Source organism: Varanus komodoensis, unplaced genomic scaffold, assembly GCF_004798865.1.
Source record: "Varanus komodoensis strain SLA01 unplaced genomic scaffold, ASM479886v1 scaffold71, whole genome shotgun sequence".
Lineage (NCBI taxonomy): Eukaryota > Metazoa > Chordata > Lepidosauria > Squamata > Varanidae > Varanus > Varanus komodoensis.
Genome location: NW_025336360.1, coordinates 1743588 through 1767436, shown reverse-complemented (window position 1 = coordinate 1767436; position 23849 = coordinate 1743588). Strand labels below are relative to the sequence as shown.

The window sequence follows — 23849 nt, the reverse complement described above, 5'->3', positions numbered from 1 at the left end:
TTTGAATTGTTAAAACATATGATCTGGCCAGGGCAACTTCTTCTCCCTTCTCTTTCTCCTCCTATATTTTTATTTACTTAAGTTATACTGATAATTTTAATCTTATATTTGTAAACCAATGTATTTTTTGTATTTTGTATTTAATGGTAATTTATTATGTGCTATTGTATTTCATTGTATTTTATCGTGTTGTAAGCCGCCCCGAGGTTTCGGCAAGGGGCGGCATAGAAATGTTATAATCATCATCATCATCATCATCATCATCATCATCTAGTTGCAACTTGAACGTAACTTAGCATCACAAGGTTTAAAGAGAAGCTGTGCTGGAGCAGACTTTGAAAACCCTGAAAGGGCTCCTGGCTAGGTTCACGTGACCTCAGCTGAAGCACTCAGTTTCTGCATTTCAGGCAGATTAACTCTCACCTTGGTTCAGTCCGGCCTGTGGGGACGAAGACAGGTGTACCTAGGCATGCCTCTTCCCTCAGTTTTGTGGGTGGAGAACAGATCCAGAAGATGCCTTCCCAAACTACGGCTCCCAGAATTCCTGGCTACAGGTTGTGCTGGCTGGGTCAGATGGGAGTTGAAGTCCAAAGCATCTGGGGTGCACCCAGATAATCCCACCCACTCAGAGCAAGCCTGGTCGTGCCTACAGCCTGGCCCAGTGGGGACGGTTTGAGCGAGCAGGGAGATCAGATGGGGAGGCCTGGCCCTGGAGGCTGCCAGCCTTTGCCCGAAGCCTTCATTTTGGGTTGCCACCCAGCCCACTAAGTTCGCCCGGGCAGGGAGGTCCTTTCTCTCAGCCACCACTGGGCCTTTGGAGGCAGGAAGATGCCAGGACGCCTAAGGACCTCCTCCAGTTCTTCAAGGGGGCTCAGAGGGTGACCACAATGGAGAGCACTTCTGAGTGGTGGCCCCTCGGTCCTGGGAGGAGTGCCCCCGTGAGGCCCGCCTGGCCCCAAGGTGGTGGACTCTCAGCAGCAGCTCCAGCCCCTGCTCCCCTCCCAGGCCTCTGGCAGCACCCAGAGCAGTTTTCAGTCTGGCTGTGGAAATTTGTGCCTGCTGTTTGTGCGCGGAATTGCAGCTGCCGCTTTCCTCTGTTCAGGCTGCCTTTAAGTTTTAACAGAAATGCAGTAAAGCAACCGAAAAGCCAAAGAGGGCTTTCCCAGCCTTTCAAATCTTCATTTTCCACAAGGGCACAATCCAACACAAATAGCCTTTCATACAGCTTTATACAAAAATACGCCGGTCTTTTTGGTATATTTATCTCGCCTTTTCCACCCTCAGCCACGACGTGCAGTTGGAATGAAGCCCCTCAGAGCTTCTCCAAACTGGACCTCGGCTCCCTGGCCCTGAGGGCCCTGGCCTACTTCCTCCAGCGTAATCCCATTCGATCCAGAGCATTACTCTGCCAGCAGGCACTTGAAGAGAGTGGCGAATGAGCAGGCAGAGTCATTTCCAGGGCCTGCCCCCGTTTCCTTCAGACCATCAGCAGCCACGCTGCTCCTCCGCTCAGATTCATTTAGTCTAGGAATGTCTAGGAAACGGTAATTAATTCCCTGTCTCCAGCATGTTGTGCAAATGCTCATTAGCAGGCAGGATTTTGTGGGACAAACACGCTCAGGAATCGGTGGGCAGCTAATGAGCTTTCATGCGTTTATACCATAATTGGATAATAGGCGAGGGAGGGGGAGGGGAGGGGGAGAGAAAAGACTCTGAGCAAACACCTTCCCTGATCCAAGTCACACGGGGCCTCTCCAAATGATTAAACAGAAACACAGTTTCTCCTTCTCCTTTATCCTTATTATTTACCCTTTGTTCCTACAGGATAAACACAATTTATCCTCCTCCTGCTTTATTGCAGGGGAACCAGCAGCTCCAGTCCAGCACTTGCAACGATGAGGCTGCGCTCCTTCCTCAGCTGCAGGACCTCATCTTCCAAAGCACCCACCTCCCTCAGTACTGCCTTACAGCAATCATCCCCAGCCTGGGACCCTCCAGATGAGTTGGACTACAAATCCCAGCTTTCCAGGCCAACATGGCCCCCTCAGAGTGAGGCCAGACCAGCTCGGCTCCCCAGAAGACCCTCCCCAGCCACTTCCTTGCTGTGATTCTCCTCTGCAGAGAATCCACCAGACCCAAATGCCTCCCTTTAAGGACCCTTTTTCAGAGCAAAGCATTCCGGGATAGTTGGCCATGGAGTCGGCCAGTCTAGGGACCCCGGAGGGCCAACACCCTTCCTTGGAGCAGATGTGCAGTTGGGACCATGAGAAGAGCCATCCTAGGTCAGACAGAAGTTCCGCCTTGCTCAGCTTCCTGCTCTCCACGGGGATGGCCCCGGGAAGCCCATGTGGGGACAAGAGTGCAGTAGCCCCCTCCCACTGGTGCCTGCCCCCTCAGCAACAGGGACTCAGGGATACGTCCCACCCTGGCATGGAGTCTCCGTACACCAAATATGGCCAGCAGCTTTTCTCACCAAGCTACTTACCTGGCACGGCTCGAAGGCTTTGAGGCGAGTTCAAGGGGGAGCCAAACCGCTCAGGGTTGTGTCATTGCAACTCCACGGAGTTGGATGGGCGTTGTAAAATCCACTCTGTCTGCATTTTGCAGCGTGTCCGGCACATTTCATCCCATTGGCCACTCATTGATGAAATCAGATTTTGCACAAATGTGCTTGTGTTCATTGGCACAAATCACCCCTGTGCAAATTTACACTCCTCCAAATGCACTCCCACCAAACTATGCAATTCCCCCAAGATTAGTATTTTTGCACCTTAGTGTATGGGGGAACGACACATTTTTCACCAACTTTTTCATTTTTCCAGATTTTTCTATAGGTAAATGTGCATGAAATAAAATGTGGTTTTGCATCCCAAAGGATTCGGATGACTCAGAAAAACCTGGTTCATTGCAAAATCCGTTGATGACTGGACAACACAATGGAAGAGGTCAGACCGTCCATAAAATACACGTGAAATGGATGTACTCTGTGCCTTGGGTTTTGCCAACATGCATGTACACATTAAAGAACAAGGACAGGGAGGGACGAACAAGCAGCCAACAGAAGCAAAAGATTTAGCAAACACATGCACGGAATCTGGAATCTCATGTCACCTGGAGTGTCATTTGTTTGCCACAAGATCCAGGTACAAATCAAATCCATAAATTTTGGGGAAATTCTCCTACTATAACAAGTATCCAGGAGGAGGAGGAGGAGGAGGAGGTCAGGGAAACCAGGTAAAGAGCCAAAACATGACATGGGAAAAAGCGACGGCATGCCACGCCACATGCAATGACATCGTTGGATATGTGACATGCCTGCCCCCTCACCTTTTTGTCTGCACTGGGATCCTTCTTCATCCCTTTGATGAAGTCATTTCGCCCCTTCAGGTGTTGCTCATACTCGGCAGGGGACATGTCGCCTTCTTCCATCAAGACGTGAGGCATGTGCGGCTCTGGAAAGCCAGCAGGGTGGAGCAGAAGGAGAGCAGAGAGCACCATTGTGGGGAACCGGGGCGGCAGCAGCGGCATCCTAGAGCACTTCGTGTTCAGGAACCCCCTGACCCCTTGCATGTGGCTCTATTTCAGAGAAGCGGCTAGAGTGTTCCTTCTCCAGGCCCTCAGGATGGGTAAGTATTTTGTTTCAGTTTGGGATTCATGAGAGGTTGCAAAAGTGCTCACAGTTCTCCACATTCAGGAGAAAATCAGTACATTATTTAAAAATGTGGATGTAGGAGAAACTGAAATGGACTGTCCATCCTTCCAGGCTTGGGACTTTAAGTGTTTTGCACATAAAAATCTGTGGCTAAGATCAGACAACATAATAATGGGCACTCAAGGTTTCCTTGAACATGGGTTGAGAGTGGTTTGTTGCTGAACTGTGGGTTATCACGTTCCCTGAACCAATCAGGCAAATCATGGTTTGTTGACCACAAATAACCCACAGTTCGCAACCCAAGAAGGGTCAATCACAGGTTGGGGTTTGAAGAAAAGGATGAATGGAGTCAGAAGGTCTTAAAGGTCCCTAACATGAACAGTCAAGTTGCTAGGCATGGGAATTACAGGAAGGACTTGGGAACCCTACAGAGTCGGGGCTATTCCTCCTGACATCCTTCAACCAAGGTGCACAGAGGTTGTGTGATGGAATCAAACAGAAGCTGCAGTTTGAACCAAACCTGAGAAAAGGGTGGCTGGTGAATTTTGCGCTTTGTATACTCAGTGACTTTCTGAGGATGTGATGTGAGGCAGCGTTTGGGTTCCAACAACACAGCCCACACTCAAGGGCTGAGGAAGGGTTGCACATGGGTTGTTGTTGAACCAGGCTCGTCCTCAAAATGTCAGCTATTGTGTCATCTGCACAAAGCTGGATGCAACGATCCACTCAGACCCTCATCTGTGCCCCCCACCCAACCACCTCCCTTCCTCCATCAAGACTTAACTATCACTGTTCAAGTTTCCAGAGCGGCAGCCACACTGCATCCTTGCAAGACAAAGAGAGAAAGACACCCTGGGGACAGAAATAGGTCCGGCTAAGGGAAGAGATTGTCCCAAGCCGCAAGGAACGGCCCTCGCCACATGGGCTACTCACCGCTCGGGTGGATCAAGATCTCCACGGGGCGGTCAAAGGTGTGCTTGTTGGCCAGGGTGATGACGATGCTCTTGGCCGACCTGGCCGACGGGTCAGCATCTGCTCGGATCTCGTGCGTCGGGCTTTCGACCCCTGTGTGGGGAAATCAGGGGCCAATTTTGTTGGAGACCCCAGATTAAAAGAGTCCTTAATGCTCATCCAGTTCCATTTAGTGCCAGGCAGGGAATTCACTGCTGCAGGGTCCCCCGCAGGCGACCCCCTCGGGCTCAGCTTCGAAGCCTCCAAACGTGCTCGCGTAGCCGTCCGTTGAGCCAGCAGGCCGAGTCACCTTTGCTGAACTGGAAAGGTGCGGGACTGAAGCCGGACGGGGACCCCCGGCGGAGAAGCAGCACGGGTTGGACACAACGGTATTACAAGCCCCTTTCAACTCTCCTACAATTCGATTCGATTCGATTCACTTTGCTTTGATTCAAAGAATTCTCCTTCTTGTAATTTGAAACCATCAGAACTCAAGGAAAGTTATGGAGTGCAGAAGATACACTGTACAATGGGGGAAAGTCCGGGACTAACACCGCTCAGCCACTGTGGTTTAGGCCCTGGGAACTATTGTTACAGTTTAGGCATTGGACTAGATTATTGTAACAGCTTCTACTTGGGGCTCCCATGGGGGTTAGTCCACAAAGTGCAGCTGGTGTGGAAAACAGCTGCAAGGTTGCTAAAACGCTCCGAGAGCCAGTGTGGCCTAGTGGTTAGAGTATTGGCCGGGGATCTGGGAGCTCCAGGCTCTGGTCCCCACTTGGCCATGGAAGTCACTGGGTGGCTTTGGGCCAGTCATAGGCTCTCAGCCGAATCTACCTCCCAGGGTTGTTGTTGTGAGGGTAAGATTGGGAGGAGGAGGAGGAGGAGAATGCCTTGAGTTTCTTGGAAGGAAATAAGTGAGATATACATAGAATAAACAAATGAAGCGGCATTGCTGAAAGAATGTAGGAATTTGTCCTGACACCACTGCAGACGCGTGTCAAAAAGCCTGGAAGTGGCAGAGGGGGAGGCAGGAGAGGTGCTGCTGAGGTGTCCAAGGCACGGAAGCAGGAGACAGAGGGAATCACTGGGGCAGCAATGAGGCCAGTCAACCACCACCTTATGCAGTGGAGGACAAACCTCTGAAACGAAGGGAAAGCAGGCGCCCAGCCGGAGGAGAGAGGAGGCGAGGCTGCGAGGTGCGAGGGTCCGGCAACGACGAAAAGGGTGGGATGGCACACCGTGCAGGGCGACCGATGCTCAGGGAGAGGGGCAGCTGCAGAGGACACCAAGCCGCCGTGCGCCTGGCAGAGCCTGTGCTGCTCTTTTGCTTGCTGTCTGCACGAAGCCCCGATCGGCCCGGGAGCGATGCGGGCTGGCTGCAGCGGCGGCGTGAGCAGGGCTCATGGCCAGGACTTCCACCCGGCTGGCTTGTCTGCAGGGAGAGCTGGAGACAGTGGCCGGCAGCGAGGCGCGGGGCCTGGTTGCTGCTCCATGACTGCCCCCTGCGCTCCTCCGCAGGAGCACTCGGAGTAGCGGTGGGATGCACCCTGCTGGAATCCGTCCCTCCGAGCACTCGTGGGCTTCCTCTCAGGCTTGGCTGGTCTTTCGAGCTGAGCTGAGCTGAGCTGAGCTGAGCTGAGCTGAGCTGAGCTGAGCTGAGCGGCGGCCCAGGAATGCCCACGGAGCCCGGGCCTCGCAACCAGCAACCTCTTCCACCCACACGGAGGCTGCAGCTGGTGCAGCAGGACGTCCCGCCCTTGGGGAACCGCTCTCCTGGAAAGCCTCTCGCGAGGAGACTCTCTCCGGTGTGCACACAGCGGCTGCAACTGGCATGAGAAATGGGTGCTGCTCGCGCAGTGCGTGGGCCTCGATTCCGGGCAGCATCCCACGAACCACAGGCACGCCCACCAGGAACCTGGCGTCTGGGCCACTGCAAAGTCCAGGGAATCGGAGCGATTCCCACCCGGATGGATTCCTCGCACACCCCTACTTAGGAGCAGGCAGGAGAGAGCATCCAGCACGGCCGCCCCTGCCTTGTGGAACGCGCTCCCCATCTGCATCGATCACTTTGACTTTTAGACATCCTCATGAAGACCAAGCCCCTTCACCCCCTCGCCGCTGCTTACCTGCGAGTAGGCACGGCCCTCTAATCTCCAGGTAGAAGCTGAACTCGTACTCAGTCGGGTTCACCGCCTCCGTCTCCAGGAGATGGGCCAGACAGAATTTTCCTGCTGGGTCCAGAACAGCCGCCCCACAAGAGTGCTGGTCTCTGGCGAGGAGAAGACGGCGGGTCAAGAGAGGAACTTCCGGCTGGTGACATTCGCAGTGCCGCATGCGCTGACCCCTTCAGGCTCGGCAGGGGGCGACTTCTGCTGTCAAGGGCCGCATTCCCTGGGGAATCTGTCAGGGGCTAAACCCAACGGCAGAGGGGGCCAATCCCCACACATGGCAATTTCCCTACTTCCTCGCCAGGTTTGCATGATGGGGGGGGGTGTCAGTGTGCACGGTGGGCTTTGCCCAGTTACCCTCCTGTAACTCGCCAGGTTGCCCCAGCCTGGCAAGGTACATGGCAGAGGGCAGCGGCAAAATCACCCCAGAACCCCCACACTGGGCCATGCATTCTGGGGCGGTCTGAGGCCACTCCTGCTCACCCGGGTTGGACATAACAGGGCAAGCAGCCCTGCGTGGTCACCATGGTGGGTGGCTTTTTGCCATGACCTACAGGCAGACAGTCAAGTGCTTTCTGCATTAGTGCGGTTTCCATCCTCCCACCCAAGTCCTCCCAAGGTGAATTGCTCCCTGTCTGTGTCCCCTGCCTCTTCCTCATTGGTCCACCCGGAGGATGGATGGGTAGAGCAGCCACTGCGGTCGCCTCTCTTTCCAGAGGTCTCTGTGGTAGGAGGGCTGTGGAAACCACGATCCTGGTTCAGCCAACACAACCAGTCATGATGGTGCAGAGAAACCACAGAACAAACCATTGTTTCTTATCATGGTTTCTAAAGACCAACATGGTGAAATACTACAACAAGTTTCAGAGAACACAAGAGACCAACCTTTGTAAACCAAACCAAACCAAACCCAACCCAACCAAACCAGTAAGTAACACACTGGCAGGGCACTTAGGCAAACTCCACGACACGGCATGCGTGGAAGAGCGAGGGAAGCCATCATCGCTTCCTCTCCCAGTGCTCTTCCAAACCTGGCCTTTCTCTCCCTCCCTTCCCAGCTGCCTGCTGGGCTAGGAAGGGAGTTCTTCCCAGATCAGGGGGCTTCCAAGATTAAGCCAAGGAATACAAGTCCCCCCGACACCCATCTTTCAGAACATGCTCAGTTGTCTTGGTACATCCTTTGTTTCTTTTTAGCTCTACTGTGAAGATTTTGCCTCCCCCCACCCTCTATCTGATAGCAAGTCTTCCAAAATGTGCATTTATGCAGGCACACTAGCTGAGGCCATGTTTACAAGAACGTGTGCCCTCTTCAGCAGGGGGACCCCCATTTCTCCCTGAAACCCATCCTTGGCATTGTTATTCGTTTCGATGCAGCCCCACGGCCAGCGCTGCCTGGGCGCTTTGCAGCGCTCCGTCACCCGCTTTTGGTTCTTACAAGCGGAGGTGCTGGCCCAGGAGGCTGGTGGCGGCTTCAGCACTGTTCTGGGGGACCTTCGGGACACACACCGCCGGAAGGCAGACCTTCACCGCGCCACTGGGCAGGGTCTGCAACTCTGAGGAGGTGCTGATGCAGATGGAGACCCTTTCCTGCGGGGGAACTATGCCCACATTGGCCACAAAGACAATCCTCTCCAGATCCTCATCCAGCATGATGCGTCCTGTCAAGAAAGGAAGTGAAACACAGAAGCTAAGCCCTCCTTTCTGGAATTCCCAACGACTTGTGAAAAGGGTGCACCAAATTCTTTCCAGACCTGCGGACGTTCCCCGTGTGCTTGGGTAGCGATGTTTGCCCTGCCGTGTTCCTGGAATAGCGGTAAGTGTTCACAGGTGCTTAATAAGAATTTAGTGGCAAAGCCCCCGAATCATTTGCAGAGGGCTTTTCCTTTATAATGGCCCTTTGCAACACACACACGCCAACAAAACCTGAGAAGGTAATGACTGCATTCAGACAACACAATAACACATTCAAGGGTTTAGCGTGGCTTAAGTGTGGGCTGTCATTGAACCATACATTATTGTTGAAACATGGGTTGCCATGGGGTCTGAATCCCGAGTTAACAAACCACGGCTTGTTAACTGTGGCCAACCCATGAAGAGAGCCCATGGTTTGTGGCCTACTTGTGAAAAAGGGTTGTTCCTCGTGGTTTGCTACCTCAACTGGGATCAGGCAACAGGGTCACTCACACTTCAAACACCGCCTTCCATGCTTCCATTCAGCCCAGACTCAACCACACTCACTCCTTCAATGTGGATTATCCTGCTGCTGGAGCCTATTCAGTGTCTAAGGATGCCTAGAAGTGTGTGTCTTCCATAAGGCAGTGGGTGGAGTCAGCAGATTCCCAGATCTTTGGGACTTCAACTCCCAGCATTTCTGATCACTGCTCGGGCTTCTGGGACTCGGAACACAAGGCGTTTGGGTATCTCTCTGCCCACCCCTTTGGTAGCTGACAACCTATTTGGGCCGAAGCTGCAGATGGCAAAGATGGCATCCCGCCCCTGGGGGGGCATGCACCCCCCTGCCGCATCCTGCCCCATGTTGAGGAAAGGGTCACCTAGAAGGCTGAGGAAAGGCTGAGCAGGAGAGTTTAAGTCAGAACAGAAAATTTTAAAGAATGAGAACGGTCGCTGTGCACCAGTCATGAGAAAGGAGTTTGGAAATGGCCACCTGATCGCGGTGAACTGGCAATCTGGAAACGGGAGCTCGCGCCGTGCTCCGAATCATGAATGCAAATGTTATTTATCACCCTGAGTTTTGTGAGAGACGTGAGTCATACCCGCAGTAAAACTGTTGACCGACAGAAGAGAGAAGGCATGGCCAAGGTGCACAAGGACCGTCGCTTCCCACACTGCTCTCTCCTGCCGCCTCCTAATGGCTTTCACCTCTTGGGGGCAAGATAATGAAGCTTCATGTTAGCATTGTTGTGTGGCAGGGACTTTTACGTGGAAAGGGCCCCCGGGCTGAGCCAGGGAAGGGCCCGCACCGTCTCCTGGGCCGAGCCGCGAGTCCCCCGGCACGGCACGATTAGCTGCACTAACGAATTCCCCACTCATCACCTCCATCCGGCGCTCTTCCGCTGGGAAGCCCACAGCAGTCGAAGTAGCAGTCATCTATTCGGGCTTTGTCCTTGATTTGCACAGTCACGATTCGCTCAGAGATTACAGCTTCAAAGCCCACGACGGTCGTGTACTCATCCAGTGGATAGATGAAGAGGCCTGCGGATCGGAAACCTTATTTCAGCATGGAGGCTAAACTCTACCTGGGCTTCAAAGCTCATCAGCACCGAACAGTTGCCAGGACCCCAGAGAAGCCTCCTCCAATCTGGTGTTCCCCGGATACGCTGGATGACAACACCCATACTCCCCAGCTAGCCCTCGACCATGTTGGCTTGGAATTATGGCAGTGGTGGCGAATCAGATCTCCAGGCTTTCAAGATGATGCTGGACTGAGAGCGAGCAGGGCCGGGTTTTGACTTTCGGGTGCGCAGACAAAATTAGCCCTCTCCGTGGCTAGCTAGGGGCCACATAGAAAGCTAGGGGCCACGTGGAAGCAGTGGCTGCAGGGTGGCTCTCTTGGGGAAATGAGTCCTGAGGGTCCCCTATGGGTGGAACTGGCCCATGGCAGTATATCACGCTAGTCCTCATCCACCTGCACCAGCTGCCAGTTGAAGTCTGGGCCAATTCAAAGCGCTGGTCTTGGCGTGTAAAGCCCTCAGTGGCTTGGGGCAGGTTAACAGAGGTCCCACAAGTTTCTGCCCAACCCTTAAGATCACCAGTTGAGGTCATTGTTGGGGAGCCCCCACAAAGACGTTCAAGGACCACCCACAGCTTGTTCTGGGGGTTCTTGCGCCCCCAAAGGCCTCTTGTGTCCTCTGAGCCCGGGCGACCAACCCCATCGCGGGCACTGGGAAGCGGCTCCCGATCCTCTTGCTGAATCAGCAAACAGCCCGTGACACAAAGAAAGGGCGACGTGTGGAAAAGGTGCGGCAAGCCCACAGTGTCTCCTCAGAGCAGGGGAAAGGGGAGGCAGCTCCCTCTTGTCCTGGTGTCCCTGAAGGCCCCTCAGGAGGACAGCAAGGCAAAGAAGCCTCCTCGGTCGGCCACGTTGTTCCACCAACCAACCAACTCATCGTGGCTTCTCTCCTTGGAGAGCTGATGCCGCCACGACTCCCTCGCCCAGGGCCTCCCTGAAGCCACAGCATCACGGAAGTAGCCCGTCCCACGTGGGGCCAGCCCACCTGAGGAAAAGGGGCAGACTAGGATACTGGCCCGGATGCAAGCCCCTTTCACCCTCACCTTCGAAAGGGTGCTCCTCCGAGTTGCTGTAGGCAAGAGAGGCAGTCATCCCGAACGCGTAGCCACTGACACAAGAGGTGACCTCCGAGGCGGCGAGCGGGAGCGCGGTGTTGGTGGTCCGATTGATGAGCCCTGGCATTCTGCCGACTGTCCCAGGCGCGGAGCTGCGAAACGGTCGCACCGCTGAGGAAGTGAAGCACGGCTCTTTCTTGCGACCGCTGGTTTTGTCCTCTAAGCTGGAAACAGGAGCTTAAGTCAGTGAAGCCAATCTGGGGGCTCCTCACAGCCCACTCATCGCCTGCCATTTGGAGACTCATTTTGGCTGGTTACTTTTGGGAAGTTTGATCAGGCAGGGTGGGAAAGCCAGCTTTTGAGTCTTCCGGGCCTGCTTCTTTGCTCATTTCTTAATTAGATGTATATCCCACCTTTTTTACTTTCAAGGAACGCAAGGCAGTTTACATCATTCTCCTCCAGCTCTTGATCTCAGCCCCACAACAACAACCCTGTGAGGTAGGTGGGGCTCAGAGTCTGTGACTGGCCCAAAGTCGCCTGGTTGGCTCCATGGCTGGGCTGAGCGGGGCCTAGAACCCAGATCACCTGCATCCCAGCTCTGCGCTCTCAATCTGGTCCTTCTCCCTGCCCTCTTTTACTGCTCTCCAAGGTTGTTTTCTCGACCTTGGGGGTCAGTCAATTGCAGGGGGGGGGCAGGAACACGAACTCCAGGCCCCACCTCCAAGATCAGAGAGTCACCTCCGACCTCAGAGCCAGGAAGCTGAACATCCTACCCCCCCGCCCCAAAAACGAGGCCATCGGGTGTTTCCTTAGCACATTTTTAGTGATGTGCAGGATGGCTGTTTTTATTTCCTACTCCCCCCACCCACCACCATGAAGCGCCATCGGGCTAAAATGATGATGAAGAGGAAGATGCAGAAGGCAGCTGTGAACGGCAGGGCCAGTTTTAGGAAGCTGAGCTCATTTTGGTTGGGTGGGCCATACCCTCTTGCTCCTGCCCACCAGCCTCCCAGAAAGACTTCCAGCAGCAAAGTTCTTCCTGTGGGGTGTTTTGTATCCCCCCACCCAAGCACATCACATGAGCAGGTGCGATGCTGGCTGAGGCGAGCCAGGAATTGTCACCCGCTGTACCAGGAAGGGGCCGGCATGCAGGGGTCGGCCATAAAACGAGGCCTTTGCCGATTCCCGCAGAGAAGGCAGGTAAGCGGGTGCCTTGCGGGAACCTGCCAGGCAAGGAACCCTTTGCCAAATCAGCGGCTGCAATGCCGGACACACCTGGAGAGCAGCCCCCGTGGAGTCGAGCGATACTTCTGAGAAAATGTACCGGAGAGCTTTCTGATTCAGTACCTCATAGCAAAAGGCATTGCTGATGAGGGTTTGTACAGTGCTAACTCTACCTGGAGCTGCAGTTTTCATTTTGCTCCCTGCCAATTGCAAAAGAGCAATGAAAGGGCCCCCAGTGAGGCAAAGATGATAGTTTTAATTAAGTGCCACTATTAACCATGCCTGTTGCAGAGTTATGAAAGAACCTAAGAAATGACTGTGGAGATTTACATAATGCATGTAGTCATCCTGGGACCATACTTTTGCAGAATGGCTGGTGGGGGAGTAATATTTTTGTATACTTGCTCACATCAAAGCATTCCTCCTCTACAAAAGCTGCCAGGCAAGGAGAAGGGTTCCCCCCCACCCCCCACTGCTCTATGCCAATATATTCTCACAAGAATTCAGAACTTGTCTCCCTGACACGCAAGCTTTCCGTGAGGTGGTTGTTCTGGTCATGGCAAAGTATTGTATGTGGAATGTTACCTATAATCTGAAATGGTACCTTCCTAGAAGGACTGTACCATGATTATTTGTTCATTGCTTCCTTTGTTTTTCCCACACCAGCCAATTAGTCCCAAATCTCAGATGAGGAAGACTGTGTGATGCTTGTGCAAAGCTTTCATTTCGCTGAAGTGGGGAAGAGGGAGAGAAAGAAGCGGTGCCTGGAGAGAGAGGGAGGGAGGCAGGGTGGCAAAGAGGGAGAACAGGGGCAGCAGAGAGGGGGGGGGGGGATTCAAACCAGCAAATGAAAGCAGGCATGGAGAAATCCAGAACACGAGAGACTGGGAGAAGCCATTGGTGGATCAGGCCTGTCTCTTGACTGATGCTCGAAGAGGCTCCTCTGAGTTTGCTGCGGATCTGATTTCCTCTCTGCTTTGTGGTGCAGAAGCTCATGGAACTGTGATTGATAATAGATCTACACTTTTCTAGCAGGATCATAAATCAGGGGTTTATGGGTCCAAGCCGAGGTGGTTTATGGTGTGCGCGTAACGTGAGGGAAAGAAACTGCACTGGCTAGAGAGCATTAACCCTGCGGTGTGAACCTGGAGTAGCTTTGCAGATTCTGCGCCGGGAAACCCACCTTCCGCTGCGGAAAATAGGAACAGCCCCGATTTTCTAGGCTCTGTCCCTTGGATTTCTGCAGTGGCAGGAACACTAGCTTAAAAGTAGCCCAAGGTGCTAGAATTGCCATTCTTTAAGGCTTAACTCCTTCCCCAGGATTTGTTATGCTCAAGATGGGTTGAGCTATAACTCCCATCAACTGGCATGCCAGGGATGATGGGAGTCATAATTTTAAACACCTGGAGGGCATCAGGTTGGTGAAAGCTGATACAGACAATTGCAGGTGGGACAATGATTTAACTAAATATGCAACAACTTCCTGCAAATGGTTTCAATGCATGTTTAGACACAAAAACATCCTTACAAGATTTGTAAAGCCTGTTACCTTGTGGAGCAAAAGGAGTGCCTCTGACCATGTACAGAGTGCCTTTCCATTGCTATTGAGTAACCATAGCCCAGCTGGACATTTCTAAGATGAGAGAAGGAGGCACAGATCCAGGCCAGTGGCTTAGACAATGTTTAGACAGGTGTGCACCAATTCCTGGCCACTGGTCATGACCATTAGATAGATCCTCCTTGTCCAGGAGCAATTTACCTCCAACTGTCAGGAGCTGAGATTTGGTCCAGGAGCTCCCCAAAGCACTCGGCTGTCTTTCCTCTGATCACTCTTTCCATTTTTCTCACAATTAAAGGATTGCAAAGCCATCACCAAAAGGTTCATTGAGACCTCCCTACACGAGGCTTTTAACCTATCACTTCCCCAAGGCTTCTGTTTCTGAGTTCTTAAAGGGATTAAAATTGACCCCTCGACACATGCCTTCCCTGCCGCCTGCCCCACCACCTCCACCCGCCTTGCTAGACGCCCCATTTCCCAGCCCCCCACATTTCTCATTTCGGCTCATTCTACCATTTGCAGGCACTACAGTCCTGCCAAATTCCAGCCGGATCATGTTTTCCCCCCACAAGCCCCTGTCTCTAAAACAGGCACTATTGAACCGCTTGTGACACTTGTGCAAATAAGCCACTGGAAGCCATGTGGGACAATTTGGGGGTGCCTATTTGTGCAAATCTCAGGAGTGGTCCCAAAGAAATCCACCAATCACGGTCCAGTTTAGAGATGGAAGTGTGTGAGCTGGCTCGACTCACTCCGCAGCCTAGGACCAACACACCTGAATCCTAGCAGGACAGGTTGTCCAAATCCATTAGAACTTCACCTCCTTTGGTGCCTTGCCAATCCCCAACTGCGCTTTTTTTGCTCAAAAAAAGGCCAGGGAAACGCTTGGAACAGGCCTTGAGGATGGCAGCAACTTCATAAAGCATCTGCAAACTACCATGAATTTGCACAATAAATCCTTGTGTCGAGGGACCCTTAATCTCCCTCCTCCATGTTTCCTGTGTCGCTAAGATCAGCTTTTCCATCACTAATAGCAGAAGGAAAAAAGTTATCGGGGGGGGGGGGGGGACAGATGGATTTTATTTCCCAGTGATCCTGTCTCGGTGGGCAGGGGAATTATCTTCTCATCTCTGCCCGTCAGAGGTGGGTAGATAGTGGTGGTGGGTTTCTAGGGCTCTGCACTGGAGACACCGAGTCTGCAGCCAGCCCCAAATGAGGCTTCATTCCCAGTGTATGTGGAGAAGTGCAGGCACTGCTTCCGCGCTCTCAAATGCTGATGCAATGGGAGATGGGAAGGGAACCTGTCCGGCCGAGTGCCTGCCAGTTCTTCCTTCGAATTCTGTCTGCAAGTATAACTCAGTGTCCTTTGTGGGAAGACAGGAGACCATGAGATTGCCTTCTGCCCAACAGCACCAGCCTTCCGTGTTTTCTTTAAAATAAAAAGCATTTAAGGGTGCGATAAAACGCACACTGAAGCAGAGAAAGCCCTACAGCTTCCAGGGAATGCTGGCTAGGGAATGCTGGGAATTGTAGGAAGCACTTCAGACTGGATGGCACTTTAAAAACCCCCAGCCCCTGCAACCTATCCTTCTGAAACTTGTAAGGGTTGGTTTTTGGTTTTTTGGGGGTTTTTTGGGCTTGGGGTCACCGCTATGATCGGTGTGGGTTTTCTACAGACTGCCCCCCAGAAGAAGTCTGTGTGTCCCCAACTCTCAGAATGATTTTAGAAATGCTCCTCAGCAGAGCAGAATTTGGGCAGAGGGCACTGGGCGAGGTCCCATGGAGAAAGAACAACAGGATGGAAGGCGGGAGCTGTAGAAACACGGTCCGTGGCACCCCGAGTGGCTGATCCAAAATGGGGGTTCTCCTTTGCCCCCGCAGGCACCTCAGCTGCCGGTTGCCGATCCGTTCAAGAAACAGCTGAATAAAGGAGGTGGAACGGCCTTTTTGCGTCCGACTGTGGTTGATGATTGCGGCTACGTGATTGTCCAAATGTACAAAGCCCCGAACTTTGTCAGCAATTTCCTTCCTAGATCCTCATAATTTCACCCAATGTAATTCAAAGGAAATTCAGCTGGGGCTTCTTTAATGTGAAATTCTACGTGCAGCACGGTAAGCAGCAAGGAGTCGTTTCCCCCCATATTCACGAGGATTAGCAACTTCTAAAGCAGCGAGGTGCAGAAGCACGTACAGAGCGTCTGTGGGTCCTGGACCAGGAGAACCCCTGGAGACAATGTTGTGTCATGCCACGAGTATTCTAGAGCACAGAACGTGGCAAGCAGGCCAGAAAGAGTGTTGCTATCACTACAACAAGCAACGACAGATTTTTTTTTAAGTGTGGGTGGGGGAGAAGGAAAAAACCCTCAGCCCCAGCATCTAAACTAAAATACACCAACCCACCTCCAGAGTTAGCTAGAACTTTGCCTGCCCATCCCTACAAACAGTGGGATATCCTACAACACACTTACACAGGAGATGAATGGTCCTGAATAAAAGGCAAAAGGATGCTTTGTGTGTTGTGCGGACTCCACCAAAAGAATTTAGAAGGAGTTATTCAGGTTCAAGAGGCAGTGTAATGAACTTTTCCGGTGTTCAAAAATCCAGGATAGTTTTTGGCCCTGGTCTTCCAGGGACGATTGCCTGGAAGGGGTTTCAATTAAACCTTCTGTAGATAAGAGCTGTTTCTGCTGTGAGGACAGAAACGCTTGCAGAAAGGGGCGGGGGAGGGTGCCTCCTTGCATCCTGGCAGGCTCTGCAACAGCAAGAAAGAACTTTATGAAATCTGTAACAGGAGCGATGTTTGCATGTGTGTGTTTCGTTCTCAGCCTGGGGAGAGGAATGGATGCACTGTGCACCAGGCAACCTCTGAGTTTCACGGAGGATCCCCTGGTCTATCCAGGGAGCCAATATGGCTGTAGAAAATGAGAATGTGCGCCTTCCTTTATTTCTCCTTCTGCACCCATATTTCATCCCTGCGTCCAGCAAGCTGGCCCTCATCTTTGGGACAGGGGGCTTCATTTCTTCCTGAGTGTCCTCAGATCTAAGCCGAGCTGCCGTGGCTGGGTCAAGCATGGCATTCCTTTCCTTTCCAGCCCAAGGCCCCCTGCCTCCCATGCTCAGGGCGCCCTGCAAGCGCATCGCACTGGAAAAAGAAACCAAGAAGAGGACATGCATCCCCAAAAGAGGGACTCCAGTGCACACTGACCTGTGTGAGGAACAAATTTAGGAATCGGAGCTCTCGGTTCATGGCAACACCAGTGCTTCCACAGTGGCGAACACCGTGAGAGGGTGCCCTGGGTCCCGCCAGCTTGGCCTGCTCCCCCAGCGCTAGCTGTGGATCAGGGAACCTCCACACTCCTCTTTAAACTCAGACGGGACCTCCTTTGAATAAAAAGGCCCTCGTTGGACAGGTTTTCAAACAGAGAAACAGCCTCCTTGAAGTGGACCACCTGGCCTCCCTCTCTGACTCGCCCTGCCTCCCCAGTCCAGTATCGTGCCCCACGCTGGTCCGGTTTGCCTGATCCGGTTTCTCACCCCCAGCCCAGTCGGAACCAGGCCTCCTGCTCTGTCTGTTCACCAATGGTCCCACGGCAGACCCAGCCTTGCACCCAAGCCCAGCTCCAGAGGCTCAACTCCCACGTGGCTGGAAGCTGCACACGCGTCCCCAGAACAAGCTGGGGTTGGTAGGACCCCAAGCGGATGTGAGAGGGAGACACGGTTGCTTCTCCCTAGGATCAGTTTTGCTCCCTGTGCCCCGAGCAGGATGAGTGCAGGAGAGCCGTAGAATGCAGCACCCTCGTGGGATAAAAAGAAGCACCAGCTCCCCAGGAAATGGTTTGAGTAGCTTCACACGTGCTTGGGGACCTGCCATGAATGCGCCCCGTTGCGTCTGAAGAACAAAGCTTTGATCGGCATCCGAGAGTCGGGCGCTGATTGATGTGGGTGACGCAGCGATGTGCTGCGGTAATTGCAGGTGCCTGGTTTGATGGTCTCATGTGGGAGGCTCTTTAGATCACGGGAGCAACAGGTGGCGCTCGGCATGCGTGTGCCCCCCGCTCAAATTGCAGCTGCGTGAAGAACAAAGCCCCCCTCCTTTAGAGCAAGAGAGAGCAATTTGCTACCAATGCAGGGCCAGCGACTGCCTCCCACAGACACCCCAAAGGGCCGCCCGGCCGGGTTCAAGCTTTGGAGCCCCAAACCTATGGGTGGCCCTTTGCCCCCCCGCCCCACTATCCAGGGGCATGTTCTATGGTAAAGGCACGGAGCCCTGGGATTGCTGTGGCTTCGGACCCCCTGGGCTGGCTGGCTGGCTGGCTGGCTTTTCAGCCACACACGTCTCCCTCCACCTGCCCACCTCCTTCGACTCTCTGCCTGAGGTTCTGTCTCCTCTCCCTGGGCACGCGTCCCTCCTTGCGAACGTGCGGATGCCCAGGCCTATGGGGAACAGCGCCCTCAGCACCCCTGAGGGCTGGCTCTCGGCACCATGGCTACTTCCACAGCCCCGAGTCCGCTTGGTGCAGAGCGCGCCGAGCGTTTGCCCGCCCGCCAGGAACTGAGACGGCGCAAATGCTACGCAAGCAGAGACTGGCTCCCACACGCGAAACGTGCGGGCTTCGCACATGGTGGGGGAGAAGGCTGCCGGGTTGTGCGGGAGGCTTCCGCTGCCGCCCAGAGTTCTGCCCCGCTCAGTTTGCTCCCTAAGGCAAGGACAAGCATGAGGAAATGGTCTGATGAAGAGAAGAAAGCCAGATTCCACAGGATCACCAACGCCCTAATTGGGTTTGGCAGGGCAGGGCAGGGCAGGGCAGGGCAGGGCAGGGGAGGGGAGGGGAGGGGAGGGGAGGGGAGGGCCGTTCAATTTTGCCATTCCCCATGTGGTCAGTTAGGGTAGGCATATTTTGCACTTGCCCATGGCAGGTAAGAAAGGGCCAGAAGAAAAGGGTGCACTTTTTCAGGAGGCTTAAAACGGATGTCAAACTCCGAAAAACAGCTTGCTTCCTGTCCAAAGTGCTGCCATTTGTACATAAAGTTTTGTGCACACCTGCGAGCGCTGAGCGTGGCCGCTGTGCGACAGGGTTCACAGCAGCACCCAGCGCACTTGGGCAAGCCAGCGTGGCTTGGTGGGGATAGGGTCAGGCTCGGACCCAGAGTCCCGGGTTCTAGGCCCCATTTGGCCATGGAGCCAGCTGGGTGACCTTGGGCCAGTCCCTGACTCTCAGCCTCTCCTACCTCACAGGGCTGTTGTGAGGATACAGGGGGGAGGAGGAGGGGGAGTTTGTGAGCTGCCTCGGCTTTCTTGCAAGGGGAAAAAAGTGTGGTATAAATGTAAAGTAATGCAATAAGAATTTGCTAAGGAGACAAGGGGCTGGCAGGCAGCTACTGGAGGTGATGTGGGCTGTGGATACTGGATCTATTCATCTGTGCGCGCTCTTGGTTCTGTTCCAAACCTGGGGGTGGGTAGCAGTTTGCAGCCTTCTGTTCCAGAGTCCCCCAAAGCTTGGCCAGGCTTGCTTCTGCAGGCTCTTGTGGGAAATTTGGAAGGGAGGGTGGTGGAGTTCCCACTGCAGCTGGCACTCTGCCAGAGAAGCCCCCGGCATGGAGACCTGCTGAATATCACTTTGCCAGAGTCTCCTTGAATCTGGTGCCAGCCTGGCGGCAAGGACAAAGCACTTTGCATATGCTCAGAGGCACTAACTTCACTGTTACTATTTCACGCCAAATCTGAGTCTCAAAGCACATCCTGGGTAGGGACAGGTGAAACCCCCTCCATTTGCCCACACAGCGCTTTGGTAGCTACAGGCTTCTTGTGAGGGGGGCTTCTTATCCCCTCCAGCTGTTCTCTTCCAGCTTGTCATACTGATACAGTAAATCTCCCAAGCCATTGGTGGTTGGGGAAAAAGGCACAGCCCTCTGGGGAACCCCAGACTGGGACCCCATCAGGCCAGATTTTGACCTCAGCCTATGGTCCTGCACCCAACTGAGTGTGACCCCCTCCATCAGCTGCCGTGCCTGGGCACCCGGCCACCACACCGCTTAGCAACTCGTAATGCAGCTTCCTCCAAGCACCGTCTCCATGAGCCGCAGTAAAAGGACTGGTTCTTCCATTTCTAACCTGCCGTTCCTGCAAAACACTCATTCGCCCCATCCCAGGTTCGCAGCTCATGGCAACCCTGCAAAGCACGTTCGGCTGAGAGCTGCCAGCCGCCTCCCGAGTGGGGGTCCGATTTGGTCCCTCTCCAGGATGCCAGCCTCAACACGCCACGCTGGTTCCCAGCCCTGACCAGTCATCCTCTCACCAGTTGCCCTGCAAGGAGAGGCCCACTTGGCTCTTAAAAGGCAAATGCCAGGCTTCAGCCTGCAAAACCACAACATCTAGAAAGGAAGCAGTGGATCATTTGTATTGGAGGAGCAACAGTTGCTGGTGGACTGCAGAAACAACAGAGGCCGTGATGAATGCATCCGAAAAAAGCCAGGTCAAGACCATCTAGAGGGCCTGGCCTTTGCCTGGAGTCAGGAAGCCTCCAAGAGAGGGGTCAGCCCTGGAAATTCCCTTTTCCAGCCCTCCGCTGCCTAGCTTCAAAGGAAAGAGGAGCACGACAGAGAGCAATCGGGCCAAAGCACGCGACATGAGGCAAGCCATTCGAGTTGCAAAATAGCACATCTCCACTTTTGTGCAAAAATAGGCCACACTTCAACAGCCGCTGATTAAGGACGGGCTAGATGGGTTTCCCGCAGCCAGCCCCACTTACTCACAGTAATTTCCAGGCGACCTTCAAAGGCAGCCCCATGTGCAGCATGCCATGCTGGTCGAGAAGCGGAACTACACAGGCGTGGGGAAACGTGGGCTGAACCCCCGTAAACCCACACGCCTGATCAGGTGTGCAGCTATGCCAGAACACACGCAACACTTGCCCGGGAGGCATGCAGCGCTCCCTCGTGCCGAGAAGCGAACAAATGTCGACGCTTGTACCAAGCCAAGTTCGAAGGAGGCCTATCAGCCATTAGAGAGTTTTTCCAAAAGGAACTTCTGGAATATTATTTGAAATCCATAGCCCTGGAGGATTGTTAAAAGTATGAAACTCCTTTCCTAATCAGGCCCGCTTTTATTCGTTTCTCAGATGTCCATGCTGTCCCATAGCTAAGCCTTCTGGGCTGTGTACAAAGCTGAAACCCTTAAAAAGTGTGCTAGAAAAACCATAAACATGCAAACACAGAAACGTGCAAAACAGCAGAACAGAGAGACATGTCCAAGCAATTCTAAAAACATGACATGAAGAAAAATCCATGTTGCCAAATGCCTGAGAGGAGACTGAAGAAACGGGAATGTTGGCACCAGGTGGCCCTTATTAGGGGGATTACACGATTGCGGGGCCACCACAAAGGAGGCCCCTGGAGCAGGCCCCTGGGAGAGGGCCTTGCATGATGAACATGCCTTTGGGTAGGTTTGTTACAGGAAAGTTATTCCATCAGGTCTTCCAGTTCTGGGCTTTGACGGGTTAACAACCAGCACCTTGAACTGGGGCAACGCTGGCGAGCCTTGGGGTCCCTCCTGACAGTTGTGCCACCACATGTTGCAGAAACTGAAGCTTCTGAACACTCTTCCAAAGCAGCCCCACACCAAGAGCACTGCAGTCATTAGCACGTGCACGCTGGCAGGCATTAGGCATCCGGGAGAGCGCCAAACAGATTCTGGTGGGTTTCCTTGCCCAGGAATCTGATCCAGAGCCTCTGCAGCAAAGCATTTTTTTTCTCAGGTTGTGCAGATTGTTCAGACTTGCAGACTTCTAACGCTGTGCTTAATTCATGCCAATTCAGTCTTCTGCAACTGAAGCACATCAAACAAGAAATGCCCATTTCCCCTATATGCTAAAGTATGAAAACAGGCCTTTGGGAAGTTCGTATATTTAGGAGAGATTTGTGTGTTTTTGGAAGTGCAAATTTGCATGGCCTGGCACCGTCATTATTTGTTTTTCGGTGCCAGGCGAAGACCTTTTTATTTAAGCATCATTTTAATTGTTAATATTATTTGCTTATTTTATCTGGCCAGGGCGACTTATTTTATATTGTTATTTCTTGTATTTTAATTTTATGTTGTGAGCCGCCCCGAGGCTTTGGCAAATGGGGCGGCATAGAAGTGTTTTAATAAAATAAATAAATAAATAAATAAATAAATAGGCTCTGAATTGGCCCAAATGTGTTACGAGATTGATTGACTGATTGATTGATTGATTGCGAAGCCCAGTCCTGCCACAAACAGGTGATGGAGTTCCATGACAATCCACACAACACAGATGTACAGATTTCACAGCATCCGTGTTGCACTCCAATGACAGGGGAGGCAGTCGCGGTCCCATAGCCGCCCCCCCCCCCCCACAACTGGTTCTTCCTTGATACGCTGGGCTCCAAACCCTTCCACTCCAGCTGGGCGAGGCTGAAGGAGAGTTCCACGCACACAGGAGGTGCTCTGCGCATGAGTCACAGTCTCACACTTCCTGGATGCAGGAATCCAGGGGGACCAACCTCTAGCTGTGCCTTGGGGGACTCCATGAATGGATGGAGGTCGGGGGTGGAGCATGCATGTTGCGCCCCCGCCCCAGCCCTTCATCTAGCCACAGAATTAAGACATACAGGCTGCTCTGGGGATTCATAAAGTTTTCTAGGTACTGTACCAAGACTGAAATAAAATACAAATATGCTGGGGGACATGAAATCAAGAAAAATGGGGGAGGTTTCTGCTGAAGCCAGACCCCCATCGCCAGGGTGCTCTTAAGAGCAAGTCAGAGGTAGTGGAGATTCTTCTGCCTGAAGAAGGGAAATGAATGGCGCCCGCTGGAGATTAGGCCACACACCGAAGCTGTCGTGGCCTTTGATTTCTTCCCCACAATGGAAGGGCGGATCGGCTCAGTGGCAGCACGGGGGCTGACGAAAGACGCCTGTGATAAGAAAGGGCCAATGATGATGCAAGAGGCTTTCCGGGGCTTGATCAAAGACAGTGCTTCTTCGCTCTGGCACCTGTTCACTTCCCCAGGAGTATGTCCTGAGTGGAAGACGAGGATAATTAGAGCAACTCGAAAGTGACTTGGAATATGTTTCAGAGTCTCCCCTTTCAGGGCTGCCACAACCGGGCCAGAGCATTGTGAAGAAAGCCATGGGGGGTTAAAGCTGGCAGCGCAGTTCAGAAAAAATTGCCTCCCCCCAATAAAACTCATGGCAAGAACTCCCCAGAGTGCCATTAAATTATTTGGCATGAGAGCTGTTCAGAATTTAAAACACGGAGAGAAAAACACAGTCAACATCTGTGTGGCTCCCAAAGCAACATAAGATCAGGTCTCTGCCTGGAGCAGCTTACAGTGTCCATGGAATAAGAAAAAGGAGGGGGAAAGAAAGGGAGGAAGGAGGAATGTTGAGACAGAAAAAAATAGGGGGGCATGAGGGACATTTCACAGGATACAATTAGGATCACCATTATGATTAGTGGGAGCAGCGGAGCAACGGCTCCACCGGGAACCCGGACGGGCGGCCACGAAGAGGAATGGGCTAGAGATGACCTTCAGCTCGGCACAGCCTCTCAGAACCGCCAAGGCGGTGGTGCCAATCTTCCTTCCTTCCGTCACCTCCGGACCTCAAAACAAGGCTGAACTGAGGGATCAGAGGTGTCTGCCAGGAGAGGCAACAGAACCCCCGGCCAGGCGCTGGCTTAGCTAGCACTCTGCCGCTGTTTCCTAAACACACACACGCACTTATTTCAGCCCGCAACGCATTCAGCAGAGATCCAGCCCTTTGCTTTTTATGGTGCCTCTTCAAACTGATGGAAGAGAAGGACTGTTTTTTATGGAGGGGGTGCAATTGAACATCCGAGAAGCAGAAACGCTGAAGCTTGCGGAAATATTCAAAAAGGCAACCTGAAGTGACAAGCACAGCCAGGCATTATATTATATACATCAGTTTGTGGGGGGAAGTACAGCCACACACAGGTAGAAACACGGAG

At 53.1% G+C, this 23849-nt stretch overlaps 1 protein-coding gene across 1 annotated transcript in view; it reads right to left on the bottom strand.

Moving 5' to 3' along the window:
• The window catches only part of VWA5B1 (von Willebrand factor A domain containing 5B1), a 59578-nt gene extending 48372 nt beyond the window's left edge, over window positions 1-11206 (bottom strand). The window contains exons 1-6 of the mRNA XM_044452354.1: window positions 11068-11206; window positions 9829-9987; window positions 8210-8432; window positions 6733-6878; window positions 4586-4717; window positions 3328-3452 (exon numbers count right to left, since the gene is read on the bottom strand). Coding sequence (XP_044308289.1) covers window positions 3328-3452; window positions 4586-4717; window positions 6733-6878; window positions 8210-8432; window positions 9829-9987; window positions 11068-11206 — 924 coding nt within the window. The remainder of the gene's footprint in view (window positions 1-3327; window positions 3453-4585; window positions 4718-6732; window positions 6879-8209; window positions 8433-9828; window positions 9988-11067) is intronic.
• Window positions 11207-23849: the final 12643 nt, after the last annotated feature.